This window comes from Haemorhous mexicanus, chromosome 9, assembly GCF_027477595.1.
Source record: "Haemorhous mexicanus isolate bHaeMex1 chromosome 9, bHaeMex1.pri, whole genome shotgun sequence".
Lineage (NCBI taxonomy): Eukaryota > Metazoa > Chordata > Aves > Passeriformes > Fringillidae > Haemorhous > Haemorhous mexicanus.
The window spans coordinates 8,333,121-8,355,411 of NC_082349.1; the positions used below are offsets into that span (position 1 = coordinate 8,333,121).

Consider the following 22,291-nt stretch of genomic DNA (forward strand, 5'->3'; position numbering starts at 1 on the left):
TTCTCTTTTCCAAAAAAAAAAAACCCCAAACTTAAATTCTGGCTCCAGTTAAGAGTTTCCTAATTGCATGTCACTGTTTCTTGACTTCCTGATCCCTGTCTGGTTTAAGGGTTTCTTAAATCAACAGGAGCAGCTGTCTCCCTGAAGCCAGGCATGCATGGTGTGTGTCACTGACTGTGGAAAGGACCTGGATACAGGGAGGAGCAGAGGTGATTAATGGGGCAAGTGTCACAGCTCAAAGTGTGGTTGCACTACTGTGTAGGGGCATTCTTACTGCAGTCATTTATCTTCTGTCCTCTGCCACACACACATTGAAACACACGTGCAGATTTTATTTTTGCCAGGCATCAGAAATGCAAGAATGCACACAGTGCAGCAGGACCTGTAGCTGTGCCTCTCTAAGTGATGCCTTCCTTTGTCTTGTTCCTTGGGCAAGCAAAAGAAAGATTGACAAAACCCAGTGCTTGGTTTTAAGTTTATCTCTCTGCCATTGGCAAATTTTTCCACACAGAAGAGAAGGAAAAAAAGGGAAGGGGGAAAAAAAAGGCAAGTAAATGTGTCTGTTTTGTGTACTGTATTTTAGGTTAGATAAAGAGAAGGAACAAACTATAGGTTAAATGTGGATGTAGGATTGCAAGTGATGGAGTTGTACAAGGAGGTGAAAGGTGCTTCCCTTCTTGGCAAAGACCTTATACAACATCTGTTTTTTGGGTATCTACACCTCCATCACCACTGAGATCCACAAAGCTGCTTGATCCCCCAGCATTGCTGCTCCTGCTTTGTGTAGGAGCAGGTTGTGCTCACAGGCAAGGCTGTACCTTGCTATCCCTAAAGCATCACAAGTGATTCAAAACCAGGTCCCAGCCTTCACTTTCAACCAGAAGCAAGAAAGAAGAGACTTCTCTTATGTGGGTGTTGAGCCTTCAGATGCTTCTACAAAATGTCACCTTCCACTTCAGTGCCTAAAGGCTTCCCTGACTCCTGCCTGAGAGCCCCAGTATAGAAGAGATGCAAAGGCTTGTGATATGTCCACGGACCAATTGATTTGCAGCTTTGCATTACAGAGGTTACTGCGAATGTAAAATGGCTACTCATTCCTCAGACTTGATTCCTGAAATATAAATCTCTCCCTGTTTTTCACCAGCCACCATGTCCTTTGCTGCTGTAGCCAGCAGCATTTTATCTCTTTGACACCATCAGTCTGCTTCCCCATCCCTTTGAGACAAACACATATTCTTGCCAGACACAGAGGTAACTTCTTGGGCTTTCACAGGAAACTGGTGTCTCCAATAGGTCTGACTTAATGGGACTTATTACTTGTTGAGTGCTGGCTCAGGGCTAAACTGAGAACAAGGTGCAAAGTATTTGCATGCTCTGAGGAGTTCGCAGGTTACACTGGTGATGCCAAGTCATGCTGGAAAGCCTGGAGGAAGGAATGACTCAGGGTAATGTGACTGAACCCTTAAAGAAGGACATGCTGTGAGGAGCATGGTGATTTAGCAAAGCAGGTTGAGAAGCAGTTTGGAAAATCAAAGGTCCAGCTGGTCTGTGAGACCCAATAGGCTGGGGCAGGTTCTCTTACATGGAGTGTTATCTCCATCCCCTTAGGATCCCCTGGTTCAGGAGATGTGGTCTCCTTTTCTGTCTCACTCCACTGGGAACAGCCTGTAGTGTGAATCCAGAGTGAGGTGTGGACTCATCCTGCATAATGGATGGTGAGAAATCTCTGCTGCTTGGTCCCTCACATTTATTAGGAGTGATGCAGATGAGGCTGCCATGAAAGATTCTTAAGGAAAGTCAAAGTCACTGGGAAGATGGAAATCAGTTTTTCTCCCTAAGACTTTCTGAAAACTTTTGGAGAAGCAGTATAAGCAAAGAGGGTTGGAAGAGACAAAAATTATTGTGATAAAACCATGTGAGCAAGTGGAACAGGAAGAGGTGGGCTGAAAAACAAAAACCAAAGGCAAGTTTTAGAAAATGAGTACAGGAATTTTGTATAGTAAAAACCCAGAGATGGAATTAACTCAAGTAACAGAGTCACTGTACCAAGTGTTTCAGCACAGCGAGTGAGGGATGTTCCCCTCATGGGCTCTGCATGCAATGTCATTACCACTGACTCAGATTAACACTGGAAATCCTGGCAGCTTTACATGTACCTAGGGACTGAGAAATCTGAACCTGGGGTTTGCAGCTTAAGCTGCTTTGCAGTGGTGAGGCACAGAAAATCACCAGAAAGTGCTTGGGACCTGTTAGCAGTCATCAAACACTGCCCCCTTACAACTCTTCTCTGCAGGGCCCATGGGTTCCCAAACCCTTGTGGTCGACCTGGGACTTTCACTGTTTCAAAACAAGTTGTTGTTCTAATAATCAGAGACTTTTGGCTTATCTGTCCATTACAGCTTGGCTCATTCCTGGGTCTGCTGCCCTGACCAGGTCCTTGAGCTTTCAGCCTTTCTGCTGTGTCTGTGAACATCTCTCCTCACAAAAGCAGAGACTGAAGTAGCAGTTCTTGTGGAAGTCACTTCCTCTGATATATCGGGAATGTTCCAGGGATTTAGGTGTTTCAATGCATATGTGTCCATCTTCCTGTGTCTGCATTTGCTATCCTGTCCTCTTTTTAAACTGTTAAGTTCTTAAAAAGCCACATATACAAGCCAAATCTTGCAGTCCCTGCTTAGTTCATGGTGACCTCAGCTGAGAACAGATCACAGGAATTTGGTATTAAACAGCCAATGATTTTTTTTGGTACAAGCAGAGAATAGAGGTCCAAGTAACTCACCCAAATGTAACACCTGAAACTACATTTTCACAAAGAGACAGAGAAAAATCAAAATTAACTTAAGTTTCCTTTAGTAAAATACTAGTTTCACTTTTTTTTAAAGAGAGTATATTCATTGGGAATTTCTTTTCTTTTCTTGTTGTTTTTTTTTTTTTTTGGTTTTTTGGGTTTTTTTTGTTTTTTTTTTTTTTTTTTTTTTGAGAGTTCCTAACAGCCTCCCATGCTCTAATCCTCTAGTGGTTTTTTTGTGTAATAGTGGTGCTTAGGTGGCTTAAAGAAGGCTGGTTTAAAACATGCCGTGTTTTGTGGTTTCCTTAACCAATGCCACCTGGGCTATGGCCTCTCTCTCTGTTTCAGGTGCCAAACTTCATCAACACAACACTCCCACCCCACGAGCAGGTGACAGCTCAGGAAATAGACAGCTACTTCAGACAGGAGCTCATCTACAAGAGGAATGAGAGGATGGGGAGAAGAGTGATGTCACTTTTAAGGGAGAATAGAGACAAGAGCTTCTTCTTTGCCTTTGGAGCAGGTATGGCATGATTTTTTTTCAGTTTTACTCTGTTACTATTATTGGAAGTAAAGTGTTTGGAATGCTTTAGGTCTCAGCCTGTGGGAAAATTTCTTAGAAGGCTTCCCTTTGAAGCAGAAATACTTTTGTTTGTCCAGACCCACTTCTAAAATGGAGTGAGTTGTTGCAGGAGGTGGGTCTAGGTCCAGGCAGGCTGCACACAGGCTGCACTTACTTTGTTTTCCATCCGGCTGTGGAAATGTGAAGCTACAGGCACTTTTCATGCTGTTGTGTTTGTTCCCTTCCCAGACCTGTGGGCTACTGGGCCACAGGTGTAGAAGATGGTTCAGTTGTCTTTGAATGTGTAAATTTCAGGTGGTGGTGGCAGTGAGTGGCAGAACACAAACCCTTTGGTGGCACAGGCACATGTGTGTGGCTCCAGGCACTGACCCAGGATTTCAAACCTTCTGGGGTTGCTGCAGTTAAACCTTCTTGATGGGTGACTGAGCTGCTTTGGTGCTGCGTCTGTACAGACTGGCTGGTTTGGGACTTTGCACAAGTGCATGAGTTGTGTGTGTAGCTAAATACCAGTATTTAAACCATGAAGTAAAATTCCAAAGTGTTCCTCTTCCTGTTTAAGTGCTCTTCCTGAAGTCTGCAGAACAAAGATGTCTGCAGTACTTCTGTGAGCCTGTGACAGTACATGCTACTGTCCTCTCTCTCCCTTTTTTAATTTCTTTTCCCTTGTCCAATGGAATTCACATTTCTGGGTGATAAGAGTATAAATAATAACCATTCAGGCCCCAGCTCAGCAGAATACTGAGCACCAGCTTAAGTGTCTTTTTGAGCTCCCTCGGCCTCAAGGCAGGCTGAGACGTGTCGAGAACCAATCTGCTCCTCCTGCTCTCTCTCCTTGGCAATTTCTCATTTTTGACAGAACTTTGCTTCTCATCCCATGGCTCTCACTATGAACTTTGGCAACAACTCACCTTTCGCTCCTCACTTCAGTGGGAATTTTGATTAAAGACTGTGGGTTTTAGCAGAGACACGTGCATTTTGATGTATTTATTTTTTGAGTGTATCCGGACTGAATTTTCCCAAGCTTATTTAATCTCAGGCTTGGCTGATATTTCTGGCCAAGAAGTTCTGCTTAACTGTTTTTACAGTAGGAAAATATATCATGATGGCTCATAATTGGACAGGCATTCATAAAAACCAGCCTGTCTAACCCAAGGAGTGAGGTTCATTGGAGATTATCGAACATGATGGCTTAGATAACAGTTTCCAGTTTTGGAAATCCCTTAACCAGTACATAAATGGAGCTGAGAGGTTAAACTGGGCATCACTGCCCACGTGTCGTGCTCTACACCTAGTCCACAGACCATGGACTAGATGGGTCATGGATCCAACTTATTGCAGCTGTTTGCTTGTGCTAATAACAGAGCTGAAATTAAGCCAATGGATGCTAATTCCATGTTACATGGCACTTCTAACTAATGGGAGGTTTGAGCTTTCTCCCCCTGCCCCCATCAGAGGGCACCCCTACCTGAAACTCCCAGGGAGCATCCCTTGGGAAAGCAGGCTCATAAAGAGCAAGTCTCACTTTGTCTTTTAGGCCCATTTCTGGTGATGTTGGAGACTGCCTTTGTTGCTGGGTTGTTTTGTTTCCCCAGCACTGAGCATGGCAGGACAGAACAGACACGCGGGTTTATTGAAAACTGGGATGTGGGAGATGCCGAGGAAAGCTTTTTGTTTTGGGCTCTTTGTTCCAGCCTCCCTTTGGCTTTTCTCACCAAATTGGGCCATCCCTGCAGGCTATCCCTGCCTTAACTACAATTAATTCCTTCTTTCTTCTCTGGGATGTTTTTTTCTTCATGCAGAGAACGCTAAGAATATTAATTTTTTTCAATGCCAAAACTTTTATGCGACCAAAGTGCAGGCAAGTTCATTTCCTCTCATGATTCAACTGCAATTTTTTTTCCCTCAAGGATTTTTTTTCCTCTTTTCCCTCCATGCACTGAATTTGAAGAGTGGGTTTTACTGATAAATCTTTTATTTTGCATCCTTATATCTAGTTCTTTTATTTTGAGGGATTTCTTTGGTATGTGCTTGGGTTATGAATTCAAATTGTCTTATAAAACTTTGAGGATTTGGTTTTGCCTTTTATAAAAGTAAAGGATGTTTTTGATGAAATTTGAGGCTTTCACATATTCCCATGAATTCTGAAGTGCAAAATTTTAGGAATGCATTTTCAGTTAGGATAGGCATGATAGAGTCTGTGGGAGCTTATTTGCTCCCAGGGCAATGCAATTTAAGATTCTGCATCTCTTACACTGTCATGATGAAGGAGAAATAATTTGAAAAACTATTCTGGACAATGTGCTTCAGAAGATACTGCCCTTTATGCCAAGCATGATCTCTGCATTAATCCCTTAATTCTGAGGATATTGGAGCTAATGAGTGAATAGTAATCAAATTATATATGTGTGTTATGAATTATTTTCCAAATTTCATAATCTCCATCATAATTTCTGGGAAAGGAAGAATCGGATAAAACTGCTGCCAAATAAAATCAGGAAAAGAAGTCTTTTCCTACGTAAGAAAATAAGCCTGTTACGAGAAAAGCACCTTGGAAACACTTCAACAAATGCAGTTTTACAGACCAGGGCTGCTCTAGGTTGGAGCTCCGAGCCCTGCAGGATGATTCATATGGACTCAGAGGTATCCTGTTGCTCCCAGGTATAACTGGAGCCAAGGGGCTGGGAAATAGGATCTCTCCCAGAAAACAGCCCTCCTGAGGCTGAGCCCTGCCTGTTCCTCTGGTGGCCTCCCTGCAGGGAGCTGTACCTTGTGGATGCTGCTGTAGAGAAGTTTTACCTGGCTTTTGCACGGCTGCATGCAGCAGCTGAGGCTCTGCTGCTCTCTTGGAGCATCATCCTCAGCTTCTTGTAAGATTCCAGGGCCGTGGATGGGTAGTTCTGTAGCATCTAATAATTAATTAGTATAATAAGCCTGAGTAAGGCAGAAGGCACCACGCTGGTGTCTTTGCAAATTTCAGTCGGGTTTGGCTCAGTGTATCCTGCTCCATGACTGTAGAACCAAAAAAAACAGAAAAAAACCCAAACAAATCAGTGAGTGGCTTCAAATGAAAAACAAGATTATGATATCCTGGCAGCCTGGTGGTGCAGGAGCCTGGTGCTAGTGAGCTGGAGGATGCAGGTGTCTGTTTTTTTGGTTAAAAAAATTGGCATTTGTGGAAAACAAAATTTTTCTGTTTTCTTCTGGAAAAACAAGTCCATTTTTGCAGATGTCAGTCAAAATTCCAGGTACTTGGGTGTCATTGCTCTCCTGTAAACTGGGATTCCCACTAAAATTTCACTGTGTGCACTTAGAGCTGTGCTGCAGGGACCTTGTGGTGCATCATAGGAGAGCTGGTTCTGCATCTGGCCTGTAACAGCACAAGGCTGTGAAACATCCTACAAACAAATCCTGGGGACAAAGGAATAGGCAGGGGACAGACATTTGAATATCCAAGCAAGCTGAGATAAAACAGTTTTTCATAAATTGAAGCAAAGTTTTTTTATGCTGCTGAAAGATGGGGGGTTTTGTTCCAGTCAAAAGTATTAAAACAAACAAAAAAAAATTACACAATTCTAAAAGGAACTTTTCAGTTTTCTGTCATTCTTAAAAATAAAAAATAGACTTTTCAATAGTTTTCTGCCTTTTCCATCTTCCATGACTTTACTTGCTATTTAAATGTGTTGAAGTAATTCAGACTTTTAATTTATTCCTTTAGAAAACACGTAGAAGTGAAAATAGCATTTTTTTCTTTCTACTTTAATTTCTTTCTCTTCTCCAAGAAAAATACAGGCTCTGGGTAGAAGAGACCAAGCTCTGTACCCTGTTATGTGGACTTTGTTCCACTCCTGCCAGTGTTTACCATGTTCAGACTTAATGTGAAAATCTCACCATACCTGTATTCACAGTAACTGTACCCTAGGAATGAAACAGGAGTTATTGTTTGTGCAGTTAAATGATGTTTTTAATTTAATGGACAGGGTAACTTTTCCCTTTGACTGAATAAAAAAGGCTAAATAGAGCACTTCCAAGTAAAATTTGGGCATTTGCTTGGGGTTTGTGTTTTGAAAATCATGATGGTTTACTCAGAGTTATTGATCTGTAATAACAGTGAAGTGCCTTAGACATCGTTTATACAGACAATTTATAAAGGTCCATTTACAGTCAAGAAAGAGACACACAGCCAAGAGCACACGGGCTGTTAAAAAGAGTTAATATTTTGGCAGCTAAGACCATACACATGAAGTCAATGTTTAAGAAAAAAAACCACTCTGGCTTATTTCATTTTTATGGGCAAATAATTTTCAAGTAACACTTATGATAACAGATGGATAAATTTATGTCTGCAGTTAATTTGAACGATAATTTCCTTAGGATGTTTTACTTGCATTTTTTCCTCCTTTTCTTTTATGAGAGCTGTCAGTTTTGTAGCTGAGAGCTGGATTTAGTGCTTCAGAAATTCAGATGCTGCTCCAGTTCACAATGTTTATTAGCAGCCAAATCAGTAGGCTTTAAGGCAGTGGGTTTTGTTGCTTAAAATAATAAATATATCATAAAGAATATTCTTTTACTGAGACAGAGTTGAAATGCAAGTACCATAGCATCTCCCACAGCAAGGGAGGAAGCAAATTGTCTCTGGACCACAGCTCTGGGGTGGAGGAGAGCACGTGTTAAACCATCCCACCAGCCTCCACAACCTCTAAGAGGCCAGAGAGGACCCAGCTGTTGTCTGTGGTGTGGTGGAAGCCAGATTGCCCACAGCTCCTGATGAAGCTGGTGATAACAGAGATGTGTTTGTGTGACAGTCAGAGCAGCCTTGCTCATCTGCAGGCTTAGGTGACTGATTTTATTTATATTTGTTGATGGATTAGGTATTTCTGAGATGTTCTGCAAGAACATAAATGCAGGTTTTGCTGTAGATGTCTGTGTGCTGCCATGAAAGCAGAAGGCTCCATCTCAGTAGCAGAAGTAGAATTTGATCATTTCCATGCTCAGAACAGGTGAATTCCCTGCCCGTCCTTCAGAGTTCTCTCACTCATCACTGGATGGGCAGCATCATCAGGAATGATTCTGGTCTTCATAAATTAGACTGTTAGCAGGAATTATTGAATAGTTTGGGTTGAAAGAAACCTTTAAAGGTCATCTAATCCAAGCTCTCAAAAAGCAGTTACTTGCTTCCAAAGTAAATGTTCTCTGGTGGTTCTTCATACTGGGACTCAGAAGTGGGGTGCACTCAGTTTTCAGTAGGGAAAGAGAGAATTGTGCAACTTTTCTATAGGATGGGACTGGTATGAGAACACAAGAATATAAAATCTCCTCATTGCAGTCCTCAGCTCCAGCTCTTCCCCTTTTGTCCTCTCTGCAGAGGATTCCCAAGGGAATTTCAGCACACATCGTTTTAGATACTTGGCGTACCAAAGACAGAAGCAGGCTCAGCCTTCACCTTCTGCAATGAGCAGGAGTTCAGGACATCTCCAAGGTGACTCCGGTCTGTTGTGGTCTTCATCACCACAGAGATGTTCTTATTTTTCTCTGAAAACTGAAGATTCCTGAGGAGATATCCAGATGATGTAGCTTGAGCATGCTTCATCAACAGGTAGTGAGCTGACCACAACTGAGCTGGAATGTAATGGATGTTGAATTTTGGGAGAAGGGGCCAGAGGAGAGGTGGCAGTGGGATTTTGTTTGCGAACCATATTTCTACTTAGTAGTTTGGAAGAGGAAAGGAGGTGATGGATACTATGAGCAAGTACAACTCAACTAATTAAAAGCCTGAGAGCCTTTGTGAAGGCCATTAGCACCTGCCATGGGATCTGGCATTGGGGTTCACACATGTTACTTGGAAGTGTTTTTTCAGGAGGAAAGTGCCTTGAGGCCGCTGTCCAACTGCACACTGAGGGATGGGGATTTACAGATGTTGAATATGCAAATACTGCTTTGCACTCCCAACTGAGGCAGTATTCAGTGCAAATCAGGCACCAGCACCACTGTTGTGTCACTGGGAACCAACTCATTGGAAGTCTGGTCCTCTCTCCACCAGGATTGTGGAGCTCTTTACGATTTTCACTTATCATCCCAGATCCTGTGTGGAACACAAAAGGAAAAAAAGGAGGGGATAAAAAGAAAAAAGAAAGCACTTGCAGGCTTGAATATAAAAATACTTTATTCCCCGGGTCAGGCGTCCTGATCCAATGCTGATTAGTGGTGCTACTGACATCACCAGCACAGTTCATCAATGGAGTTGTCTCAGTGGAGCAAGAAGTTGGCGACCAGGAGATTGAACTTGGCCAGCCTACAAAAGAGAAGAAAAGGGTGAATTAACTGTTTGCAGATGCTAGAATTCCCTCTGCTCGTGTTTATTTGGGCATCCAGATGCTTGTAGTGAGGTCAGCCTGTTTTTGTGTATGGATTTCTTTTACTATTAGTTTTTAAGGCAAAGTATCACTTTGCTTTTAGAAATAGACTTGCATGCTAATTTTGACCAAAACCATGCAACTGATTCATTTAAAAGTCTTCATTAAACAGGCAATGCGTGATTCTCTTTTCAGGCACTCTTTTGTAAACCAGGAGATACTCCACTGGGGAAAAGCTTGTTCCAAGTGAAAATCCAGCCTGCAGCCTTTAAAAAAAAAAAATCAGGGGAACTTTTTAATGTACACTGATCTTGTATAATACAGGGGTTTTGAAATCCCTGAATATTTGCTTTTCACCTGAAGCTTAAATCGGCAAAGAGCACCTCAGTTAAGGAGGCCAAAATAAACCTGCCTGCACCACCCTTTTGTGAAAAGGGAACTTCTGTTCTGAAGGCTCATTCCTGTAATTCTGCTTTGAGAAACTCCTGTTGTATAACAAGATATTAATTGCAGAAACACAGCATAGCCTATGCAATGGTGAGAGCTGTCTTGAGGCCTCCATCACCTGTACCAACTGAGGAAGGCAAGACACGTAGCAGGTGAAAGAAAAGACTCCAGTATCTGAGGTAGCAATTTGTTTTTTCTCTTGGTATGTCATCACCTAAACTGTTGAGGTAAGCCGGACAAGCCCTGGACTGTGTTTGGTGGTCTGGTGGAGAATTCATTGTGCACAGCAGGGAGTCCTGTCTGGCTGCTGCCCACCTGAAAGTGTGTGCAACCCCAAATCCTGGTCTTTGTTTGCCAGTTGCAGATATTCAGACAAATGCTGAACGCAACTAAAATGAGCCTTGCAAACTGCAGTGTGTATGTTCACCCACTCTGGTGTAATTTTGCCCGTGATGAATGGGGAAAGTTGCCTGTGCGCTGTAGGATTTGGGTTTAAAGAAGCACATACATTAATGTCAGCTCCTCTGGGTCCCTGACATTTTCATATCATATTTATTATTATGCCTGTGCCAAGTTCTACTGTATAAGTCTAATTCTGTCTCTCTGTTCTCAAAGGAAAGAAAACTACATTGGCCCCTCCTACCCTGTAATAGAAGGATTTTGGTTATATCCTTACTGTACTTCTCTTCAACAACTGAGATGTAAAAAAATGTAGACATAATTTGGGAAATTTTCTATTCATAACTGAAGAAGCATGAGAGGCTTAAGCAGTCTGCTGAACAGGAATGGGCTTAAGCATGGGATGAAATACTTTTTCACCCCCACACACACGCAAGAGCTTGCTGTGGATTCACAGGCCACCCTGTAAGCTCTCAGGAGACCAGGCAGAGCTCCCATATAACTCTTGGTTTCATAATGGGAGTGTTGAAATCAATATATGGATGCCAGACAATTCATCACTTCCCATCCCAAGACTCAGCTGAAAATTCCCATCCAGCTCTAACAGTGCTGTTGGGAAGATTTTAAAAGAGCAGTGAGGTGAACCCAAGGACTGGCAACCTTCCTCTAACACTGAGGTTTCTGTGGGATGCTCTGCAAAAGGCAAGGAGATTGCAAAGGACCCAAGGATCTTGTCTCAGCTGGGATACCTTTGTGTACTACCTGCACTGATTAAAATGTCTGCACCTAAGTGTTAGTCCCCCTGCAGTCTGGAGTTGTCCCAGAGCAGAAGAAAATCTGTTTACTCCTTTTCCTTGAATTCAGAACCTGGAGTGCAAGCAAAGATCCTTCAGTGGTGTTTCAAATTAATGCAAGTTGATGGGGTTGGCCTGAGTTCATGTTCCTTTCTTCTGCCCCTCCTGCCTGGGTGCGTACTCTGGAGGAGGAGCAGGGATGTCCCAAGGCATCCTGGACCACCATAGCAGCATTCCCTGCAGCTCCACTCTTGGAGCCTCCAGCTGTTGGAGCAGAAGCTGGAAAGGGAATTTAGTAAAGCCAGGAATTTGGGAACCAGTTTGTACTGCTTGTGGTGAGGTTTACGCCATTTCTGACCAGTTTTAGAGCCAAGTTGCAGAAGGACTGCATATGGAGAAGAACCAGTGATAGTCTTGGTGCCCTGGAAAGGCAGGGCACAAGTGTTGGCTGGAGTCAGTTGTTTTGCAAAAGTGGATTTGAAGCTGAAAGCTTTAGAAAGCCTGGCTGTAATTTATGTGGATTTCTTGAGGATTTTTACTGGTATGGAAACTGGGACTGGAAATCTCATTAAACTGGGCGTTCTTGTGAGAGTTTCAGGTTTTCTTAGTCATGGTTGTGCCAGGAATATCATCAGAGAAAACTTGCTGAGAAAGGATTTATGGATCTGGGATCAGATCCTATTCTCACAGAATTAATGGTAGTTCTGCAACTGACATCAAGGTGACTGGCATGTGCACCTGGATGAGATGTTATTTATTTGTCATTCCAGGTCTTTAATCTAGACTGCTACTTTCACATCAATACCCTCTTTATAAGCCTATTAAATACCAGTTCCATTGTTATTTTCTCTGGTAGATCAGAAGAGATGTGTCAAGGAAAAGAAAATGTATGCGCAGTATACCTCTGCCCAAAAACAATATTTAAACATCAGAAATGTAAAGTGAAGGTAGAATTACTTAGAGGGGCAGAAGGGAAATAATTAAAGCTCCAGCCGGCAAGACGAGATGTCGTAAACTTCAGTTATTCACCTCTCTTAGACATTCAAAACACAAACTCTGCCACCGTTCAGGCATTTTATAGAGGCCTGCAGAAAGCAACAGAGGTCTCTTGGACAAAATTGCTCTGGTGGCAACTGAAACTGGGCTCAAGCCCAAGTCCAATAGCTGAGCTGCCATCTGAAACTGGAAAACGTTCGGGTTCATGCCTGAATCTCAGTTACCCTTTCTGCTCTCTTCAGTAGAAAACCTGAATCTGGACTGGACTGATGGGGAGTGAGAAGAAACTTCAATCTGTGGAAGAGTGTTGCTGGTTCAAATTGGTTTTTGGAGAGATTACTCACAAAACTGGAAAATATGGTAATTCTTGGCAAAAATGGACTGACTTGGAGGTAGACAAGCCCTTCTTCCTACAAAAGTTTGCTAAAGAGTTGTGAATTGAAATATGGCAAAATATGGTTTCAGATTTACCAGGCTTTGCTCCCAGTCAACCTCCATGCAGGCAGTGGGAATGAAGAGATAGGTGAACAAACAAAAAGCCAGATGGATCTACCTTTAGTCAATGAGACCTACCAAATGCTTAGATTTAGATACAGTTTTGCTCATTGCCTGACAATTGCTCTGCCAGAGAACTTCCAAACACCTTTTTAATCTAAACACAACATTTTGGTGAAGTTCAGGTTTCAAACTCTGTCAGAAAAGCGAAATCTCCCATCATTTTCCTGAAATAATGTTGCAGGACTGAAACCTATGTGACTTGTATTTAAATTAATAACTTAAGTCTATTTTCGTATTTTTCTGGACTTTATTATGGGAAATACCTTAAATACTGAGGTTTGCAAACTTTTTAAAATAGTATTTATACACTGGAGGTAAATGGAGAGAAAAATCAAATGCCACCACTGGGTTAACTCGGTATGAAATTCAGCACCAGTTTTCAGTATTTATACAGAATTCACATTCACTTTGTGTTTTTCCTTGAGGTGTTTGAGGTACAGTGAAACTGCTGTGAGGTTCTTATCACTTAGCGATCTGGTCTGGTTCCAGCTGAAAATTCTGCAGTACCTCTCACTGGGAGGATTGGTTTAAAAGGAACAGAGATCTGCCAAAGAAATAAAGACTTCATTATTGACATCAATGCTATTTTTAATCTGGTTTCCTAAGGAAATGAGGCTTAGGCAATGGCAGTGTTTGTGAGTATGTGAGTGTGTATGTATAGGTGTGTGTGACTATGTCCTTCGCCCTCGTAAATTTTTCATCTCTTGGCTGATTATAACCAAACCTGACAGATTGCTGAGTCTCCAAGATAATAAGTTCTTGCATGCTTCATGAAAATAAGTGATTGGATAGATGAAAAAGACATTCATAGTGTGCATCCACTGAAAGGGCACAGCATGAGCTCAACTTTTATTAGAGCTCAGAAAGTCCCAATGGGAGAGGGAGGTGAGCCACATCCCCATAGACAACAGCATTTTTCTGGTTCCTCTGCATGGGGGAGGGTTTGGTGTGTAGTATATAGATGAGACATGGCATGGCTTAAATGTAATGATGATGTTTACAGCAAAGTTATTATTTAGAGTGTCTGAGGAGCCACATTACCTCTGGGCTGCCCTCTAATGAGGTGTTCATTCTCAAGGCCGGAGCAATAGCAGGGAGCAAGTTAATAAATGTGACTGAGGCATGGCTCCAGGACTCTATAAACCTAATGAGTCGTGGGCACTCAAACTGTGCAGCCTCACTACTGCTAATTGGCCAAGTGTGCCATCAACCATGCCCAAAAATGTTCTTAAGTGGACAAGGGGTGAAAAGAGCATCAGAAACTCCTGTGAGTCCAGGAGGCAGCCTGGGGCAGCATTCCTGTGTGCAGAGTTCAGGAACACTTTCCCCAGAACCAAGGTCATTCCCTTGAGAGCTGAAGCAGCTCACTGACAGTGGGGAACAAAACTAAGAAACAAAGGAAATAGTAAAGCATGACCAAGAGGAAACGGGTTTGCAAATTTAGCTTATCGAACTAGGGGATGGTTGTCACGTAGCAGTTGGAGAAGATGCTCCAAAAACATTGTGATGAGGAGAGTACTTGAAACCTTTCCAAAGAAAAATACAGATGGGGATCAGAAAAGCCAAGCCAGGGTTAGTGCTTAATTTTACTTGTTTTTGCTTGAGATTGAAAATTATGTATTTAGTATCTTGGTAACAGTGGCAGCTGTTGGGGTGGGACTCTCCCTCTTGAACTCAAGGTGTCTGAAAGTTCAGTGTGTGTTCTGTATAAGAACATCAGTTCCTTTGAAACTCTCAGAGGACAAATCCTCCCACTTACCTCAGATGCATATTTTAAGATGGAAGGAATTGCCCTCTGGAGATATCTTTCCACTGACCACAGAGGAAACCTAAAAAACTGGCCTCCAGCAGATGCCTGACTTTCAGATGAGTGGGATTTATTGAACCCTGAGAGTAGGAGTCAAGAATTCAGGGTGTTCTGTCCTTACCTCCACCTGACCTTGAACAAGCTGCTCGGTGCACTGAGCGCTCCCTGAGCAACATTTTGCATTGCTGCCAATGATAGAACATTGTTAGCCCTGAGGCAAATTTGCAAGCAGAAGATTGACACAGGATTGCTTTTTATCATGCCTTGGAGAGCATCTTGGTATGGTCTCAAGGGAAAAAGAAATTCCTTGGTGGCCAGCTCTAGAAAACTCATCCAGAGCTAGGTTTCTTGGAGGTAGGAGAAGGAGCTGTAACACCCAACCATGTGCAACTTCAGCATATCCTGTTGTGTGATATGGTTGGAGCCCAAGGGTCACCAAACATTTTGTCCACTGTGCAGATGTCCCTTCGAACCCCAGTGCTCAAACCAAACTCTCCATCTCTGTGGTTGTGTGAAAGAGGTGCATTTGGACATGCAGAAGTGTAAAGAGTTTCCATCTTTTCTCTCCTCTTGGCTTGAGGGTACAAAAGCCACTTCAGTGCAGTCATTCACAGCCTGGTCTGCCTGGAGACAGAACTGCAGACAGGAGAGCAGGCCTCATTTCTGTTCATCAGGCATGGGAAGAAGCAAGTAGTCAAAAACAAAAAACCCAAAAAATTTGGCATCCTGTGTTTCTGATTTTTTGCTGTTCTCTTACAGCCAGGCCAAATCTGTGTAAATGCTGTCAGTGAGGAGTGTTTTGGACTTGGAGACCCTTTGAAAAAGACTTCTGATATCTCTTAGTTTTTTGCATGCAAGACTTAGAGACAAATAAGAAGGCGTGTGGGTGGGTTTTCTGTTTTGTTATTTTAGCATTATGGAGAGACTCACCAGATAGTCTCCCCTGTGGGGTCACTCACCAGGTCTGTAGTATTTACTCAGCATTTCTCTGAAACACTAGCATCTTAGAAGTTGCCTTCCTGAATTTACATTCCCAGTTCAGTCATCTCCCACACAATAAAAGCCCCAGTGTTGGCTTCGTTTTAAGTCCTGCTCCGCACAGCACGCCCGTCAAAAGGGAGCCCTTGGTCCTGGCGCTTTTGTTTTCCTTCAGACCTGCCAATCACCCCACGTGCCTTTGCCCAAAGTTTGTTGTCTTTGCAGTTGGTCCCAGCGTGAGCTACCAAAAGCCTGGCTGAGCCTGACGGGGGATTCTGTCAGCCTAACCCCAACACACGATCCTGCACCTCCCTGCCTCACAAAGGGCCTTTTCACCGGCCCACCGCAGCCCCAAGATTTCATTTCATGTGCTACAATTAATCTGTATTTATTGCCACTTATCTTAAATGGCTAACAATATCAAGAGTTTAAAAAGTGCTTTTAATGTCAAACTGGGTCAATTAAAACTCTACTTAAAATATTTGCAAAACTCCTTGCCTGAAAGTTACCCCCTCAGTCTGCTGTTAACCAAAATGGTTTAAATAAATACACGCAGCTTGAGGAGATTGACATTTGGTAAAATTCCACTTGATATTTTAGTAGAATCCACTATTAATTTCCTTATTCCTATATTCACTTTTTTTTAATTTAATAAAATGAGAAAAATTAATAATATTTTAGATGGCTATAAGTATTTGAAAAATTGAAACAATCAATTAAAAGCCCTCAAGAGATAGCCTCAGAACTTTTAAGGCCAGAAGAGACTGTTAGATTAATTGGTTTGGTCTCCTGGAATTTCATCCTGTTGTTTTGTGGACCCTAACACCATGTATTTAGCTGTGAACTTCAAACCATGGGCCACATGTACTAATTTTTAACTCCTTCAGTATCAAGTGTGGGCATGAGAAATAAAGAACTAGAACATAAAACACTAAAAAGGTAAATAATGAAAGAGTAGATTTTACTTATATAACTTGGGTTTTACTGAAGGCTGAAGATGGCCAGAGGAATCAGTTTTTTCCTCTTGCAGGAAAGCCACAAGTTTTGCCTTGAACATTTATTTTAAAGTTCAATTTGCAGGACAGTCCTAATAAATTGCATGAAATAAGAGCTGCTGTACTGCCCATGGGGACTCAGAACTTTCATACAACTCACCCAAGGCTGCACTTTGTTAGGGCGGTGACACACATCATGTGGAGAAGCCCCAAGAGAGACCCTGAAGTGGGACTTAGCTGTGTTGAATGCAGCAGATGCACAGATTAAGTGAGATCCCAGGCCTAGGGTGTTAACAACCTAAACCTGGGTTCACATGAAGCCACTTGGACTTAAACCTCTGATCCTCAAACGCTTACTGTGAGGAGCAACATTAATGAAGCCTTGTTTCCTATGGATTTAGGTCATTTGCTTGGATTCCCAGCAGTCTAATAAGGTTTGAACTGTAGCTGAGTCATTTCTATTAATTAGGGCATTTGTATTATCTTTATGGGTCTCTGATGTCCCTAAAAAGTCTCACTCTGCAACTTTTCTTTCCATGGGAGAGATCAATGAGTCTCTATCCAGCCATCTGTATTCATAAAATATATAAGAAAGGGCTCTCTTGGAGACAGCTGCTCTTCTGTCTAATAGATTTGAAATTTGCCCGTGAGTTCAGAATATTTCAAGGGAGAGCATAAAAACAAAAACATAGACACAAAGAGACAGCAGGATCCTGTAAGCATCCTGGTTTTTGGAAGCAAGTTTAAAATGAAATTGCCATATTTATGCAGTGTAAATATTGCACAACTTGAGTATACCAAATGGTTTCGATCATTTCTTTAGTAATTTCTTCCTGTAGAATATTTAATTAAACAAATCTGACTTCCTCAAATGTTTTGGTTTTTTTTCATTTTTATAGATTCGACATGTAAACACGTCTTGAAGAATTTGTTTTGTGTAAGAAATCTTTTAAAAAATTGTTTTTTCTTCTTTTGGTCCTTGCCATCCATAAAGAGTGTGATTATGTCACTTTGGCAGAAAGCAATTATTCTTCTGTATCAGTGTTCTGATGAACACAAAGATACTGGCTTGTAGATGTGCTTTTATTGCTCATTAGTTGCTGTCCTATTTGTTATTCTTTTTGATTTTGTTCTAAATCTTAGTCACTGTATGAACAGCCCAAGGGATGCTGATGTCTAATTGCAGCCCAAGAATGGCAAACAGCACAAAGCAAACAGCTTGCAAACAAGGCAAACTGAACTACATTTACATAAACTTTATTTTTTCCCTTTTTTAATGCTTGCAAGCATTAAATGCTGTACATTTCCAATTACTGTTTTTCATCCCCAGGTCATCATGTCCTGTCAGACTGGTTTCAGACCTGTGTGACAGAGCCTTGTGTGGCCCTGAATCATTTATTTCTCCTCTCTGCGTCTGACAAAAATGTCGCACTTGAAAAGGTCCGGTTTGAGATCTGTTTGAAGACCGTTGCCTTTGGCAATGTTAGCTGAGGTCTCAACAAGCTCTTAAGGACTGCTGCCTTAAACTGACTTTTTGTTAAAATCTGTGATTTCCTCAAAAAGCCATTAAGGACCATGTGTTCAGTTTGAGAGCTTTCTTGCACAGATCTGGGCAGCTTTCGGGGAGGTCAATGATGACAGGCTGGGAAGTGTAACAGCAGGGGGATGAGAGCCCTCAAACTTGGTGTAGTCAGGGGGGAGACTTAGTTCCAGTTTCCAACAGAGAAAATAGTCTAGCTCTACTCATCTCTGCTAGGAACTCTGCAACCCATAGACTGGTTTCCCTGGAATTTTGATTGAAGGTGGAAGTTCCTGTGGTAATGTTCCTACTTGGAAAGAGGTAGCTTTGGCAAGAGGAGGAAACTTCTGGTAATGTTGCCATTCAGGAAAATACTGTGATATAAACTGAAACTCACTCTTTCCTAGATTTTGGAAAAGGAGCTCATTCTCCAAGCATGGATCTGTAGGAAAAACACACTTTGCTGGTTACACTGATCAGGAAAATAAGACTTGGATTTTAGTGATATTTTATACTAAAATTAAGTGTTTAGGATTCTCAGGCCTGGCAGGCTCTCAGCTCCTCATCCCTTTCCACTGGATATGGAGGACAGAACAAGGAGGCTTTGCCAAAATTTGGATGAAACAAAGGAGATTCCTGATTGGGTCCCAGCAGGGAGGAGGCTGGGTACCAGTCCAGTATGGCACAGGTCTTGTATTAACAAAATACAAACACAGTTGTGTTCAAAATCTCTTCCTGCTGGGCAAGAAAAGGAAATGAACACCGGCAAATAAAATCTGAGTCTTAAAAGGGAAGGAGCTGGGCTAAGTGCAGTCTAGTTACAGCCTTGGATTACTGTGACTGTGGGAAAATGTGATGAGACACTTTACCCAAGCACATTTGCTTTTTTCTTCTTTGTTTTGGGTGGGTTCATTCTATGCTGTTGTGTATAAGCAGGCAGTGATGGATTGTCCCACAGTTCTGTGCACAGTATCGAAGAGTGCTGGATTTAATTGTCCTGCATTTATTGTACAAAAGAAATGAGTTATGAGCCACTTTACAGCATCTCCAGTGAAAGTGATTATCAGCACTGCTCCTTGCCAGAGATATAACTCTGTCAAGCAGACTCCCTCCTCTCTTGGGTTCCTAGGAAAAAGCTTGTGAATTTACTGTCTCTTGCCAGTGAAAGCTCGGGGTAAAACACAAAACCAAAAGCTGCCAACAGCTATATATTCAGTTCAGATGTTGTAGGAATTTCTTACTCCATTTTTTTCCTTCCTTTTCCCCTGGGTGGATGATCAGTCAGGACTGCTGAAGCACACAGCTGAAATAGTGCAGCAGAATGTGTTCTCAGTCGATTGCTCTTTTGATATTGTGGGTGAACTGTGTGCCTGAGAAGACTTGGCTGTTGGCTTCCGTTAGCTTTGTCCAGGGCTCACGTGCATGTACAGCACAACTGGCTGTGATGCCAGAGAAGGAAACCCTTCATCCCTCTGCACCCAACCATATCCCACAGCTGTTTTCACGCTGCTCCTCTCTGCATTGCACAGATAACCCCAGGAACAGGTTTAAGCTGAGGCGGATGTATAAAAGGAATGTTATGAGCTCTGCCTCCGAGACATTGCACAATAACTCATGTGCAGAGGAGTGGGGAGTTTTGCTCTTTACCTTTTCTGTTGAATACTGCAGCATTATAAAGGACAGCAGGATGATTTTCAGGGACCGTAACGTTGCCTGTCAGAAAGATATCTGGGGGTGATACTTCCCAGTGTTCTGGAAGAACAGCTGCAGTGGAGATTTTGTACTGAGGTTTGTTTAGATCTGCAGAATTACTTTCAGTACCTACAGGAGGGCTGGGACACACTGTGTGCTTTGGGGATCTGTGGGTCCTGTCCCCTCTCTAGTAGGTTTTTTCATGCTGCCATTTAAACAAGCACAAGATTCCTGTGTGTTCACAGATATTTTTATGGCTGGGATAGCCCAGATAAACAAGTGAATCAGCACATGGATAGAGATAACACTGTGTACTCAACTGTGCAAGCTCTTACAAAAGGTTCCTTTCTTGCCCTCCTCCACATGAATAGACTTTGCATGGTTGTATCAACAGGTCCACAACTGCCAGAAAGTCTTTTCTTGAGAAGAGGAAATAAAAGGGAGAAAAAGCTGTAAAAAGCCCTGGATTCTAATGGTACTACCAGGTAGCATGTGCAATTCATTTAACTATGAGTCTCCAAATGTGTTAGCTCATAGCTGTGGTAACACTCATGGCAGCAGTCCCCGGGCTGAAAACTGTCCTGCTAATTAATAACAGCAAGGAACAGAGGTTGTGTGGAGTGTCACAGCAACAGGTCATGAATTAGGAGAGGAGCACTTGTGGTCACGTGTTCTGTAAACAGAGAACTGTATTTGAAGTTATTCCGTGTATGTGATCGTGCCTTTTGGATAATCAGGGCTCAGACTAGGGATGATTCCATGATTTCTTCCACTCTGTCATTCAGTTGACTTACTGTCCTTTTAAAGTCGGATGGATATCAGCTGCAACAGAGAAAATTCAGCAAAGAGGGCTTGTAAGGTTACCTTTGTTTTGTGCACTGAAAAGATTGTCCAAACTTTAAAAGAGTTGCTGAGAAAAGTTGTGGAGTTAAATGGCAGGATGAGCCTTCCACAGTTTGGGAAGTCATGAGTGGCCATTTGTCCATTAAGAACCTGGAAGTCTCCTGGGAAGACCTCAAAAACAACCTTGTGACAAGATGGTTCCTCACTCCAGAATGCCAGTCTGTGGTGTGTTTTTGTAGGAATATAAGGGACAGGTTCACCAGGGGGAAAAGGAAACATAAAATCACAGAATTAACTAGATTGGAAAACACCTTTGAGATCATCAAGTCTGCGCTATGATCTAGCACCCCCACACAACCAGAGCATGACACTGAGTGCCATATGCAGTCTTTCCTTAAGTCATCTTCCAGAGACAGTGACTCCACCACCTCCCAGGGCAGCCTCCTCCAGCCAAATACAACACAGTAGTATCAGTATTTTATGCCATGAGACTTAACAGTTTTTCTGCTGCAAATAGCTATTTGCCTGGTGGTGGCTATATTCTTTTGGGATGTGGAAAACAGAAGCTTATGTCCATTTCTGATTCCCAGGTTAACACAAGGAATTGAGTTTATGACTTCCTTTTGGAGTACTTTCTGCAGGAGGCCGGTGATGGCTGGAGCATGCCCAGGAAGAGTTATTCCAGAAGCATTCTCCAGTAGCAGATTACTGTGCATTATCTATTGCAGCATATTTGATTGGAGGACTTTGCTCTTCGGATTCAGTACATGCAGTACCAAGGGACAGATTTGCATGTAACCAAAATCTTGAGACAATTTGACTCTTTGATCAAATAGATGTTAAGTGCTCCATAACCAGAGGCTGTGCTGAGCCCTTAGACAGCAGTTTTGAAAACCTGGCTGAATTTCAGTGCAAGCCTGGTTTTAGAGACCTTTTTTATGTTCCTTGAGCACAAAGGGACAGTCTGTGTTGTAAGTTCATGCCTTCATTAGGAGGAACTGAATCCTATTGATTTCCATGAGCATTATGGCAGGATCAGACCTCTTCAGCGTGTGACCTGTCAGCACCACACTTAAAGCTCTGCCATGGCAACCAGGGCAGCAACCCTACGGCAGGGGAATGGGAAATGGCACGAGGTGGAGAAGGGACATCCTCTTCTCATTGACAGGAGACTTCCCCATAATAGAGAAGGGGGCAAAAAAGCTTGATAAGTCAAGTGGCTTGATTGGTAAGCGAACTTACTCTAAAGCAAACACAATGCCGTATGTGTCCCATTTGCCAGTGAGATCATCTGTTTCTTTGTCAGGGAAGAAAATGTGTTTCCCTTCCAAGTCCAGGGCTACTCAGGCAATTTACATGAACAAATAAAGATGAGGTTTAGCAGCACTATATAAATAAAATACAGCTCTAAGTGGCCACCAAAGAACTGAGCTGCTCGAATGGAAGAGCGCTGGGATGTGAGCCAGGTGGCTGCTGTTTGCCATGGCTGCTTAAAATTCCCTGTCCAAGCATTGCTCGGATGCTTCTTGCTGAGGTGAGGTT

The 22,291-nt window shown here is 42.5% G+C and overlaps 1 protein-coding gene across 1 annotated transcript in view; it reads left to right on the plus strand.

Moving 5' to 3' along the window:
- The window catches only part of TRABD2B (TraB domain containing 2B), a 262,789-nt gene that overhangs the window by 155,817 nt on the left and 84,681 nt on the right, over positions 1 to 22,291 (plus strand). The window contains exon 4 of the mRNA XM_059853866.1: positions 3,137 to 3,311. Within this exon, the coding sequence (XP_059709849.1) occupies positions 3,137 to 3,311 (175 nt within the window). The remainder of the gene's footprint in view (positions 1 to 3,136; positions 3,312 to 22,291) is intronic.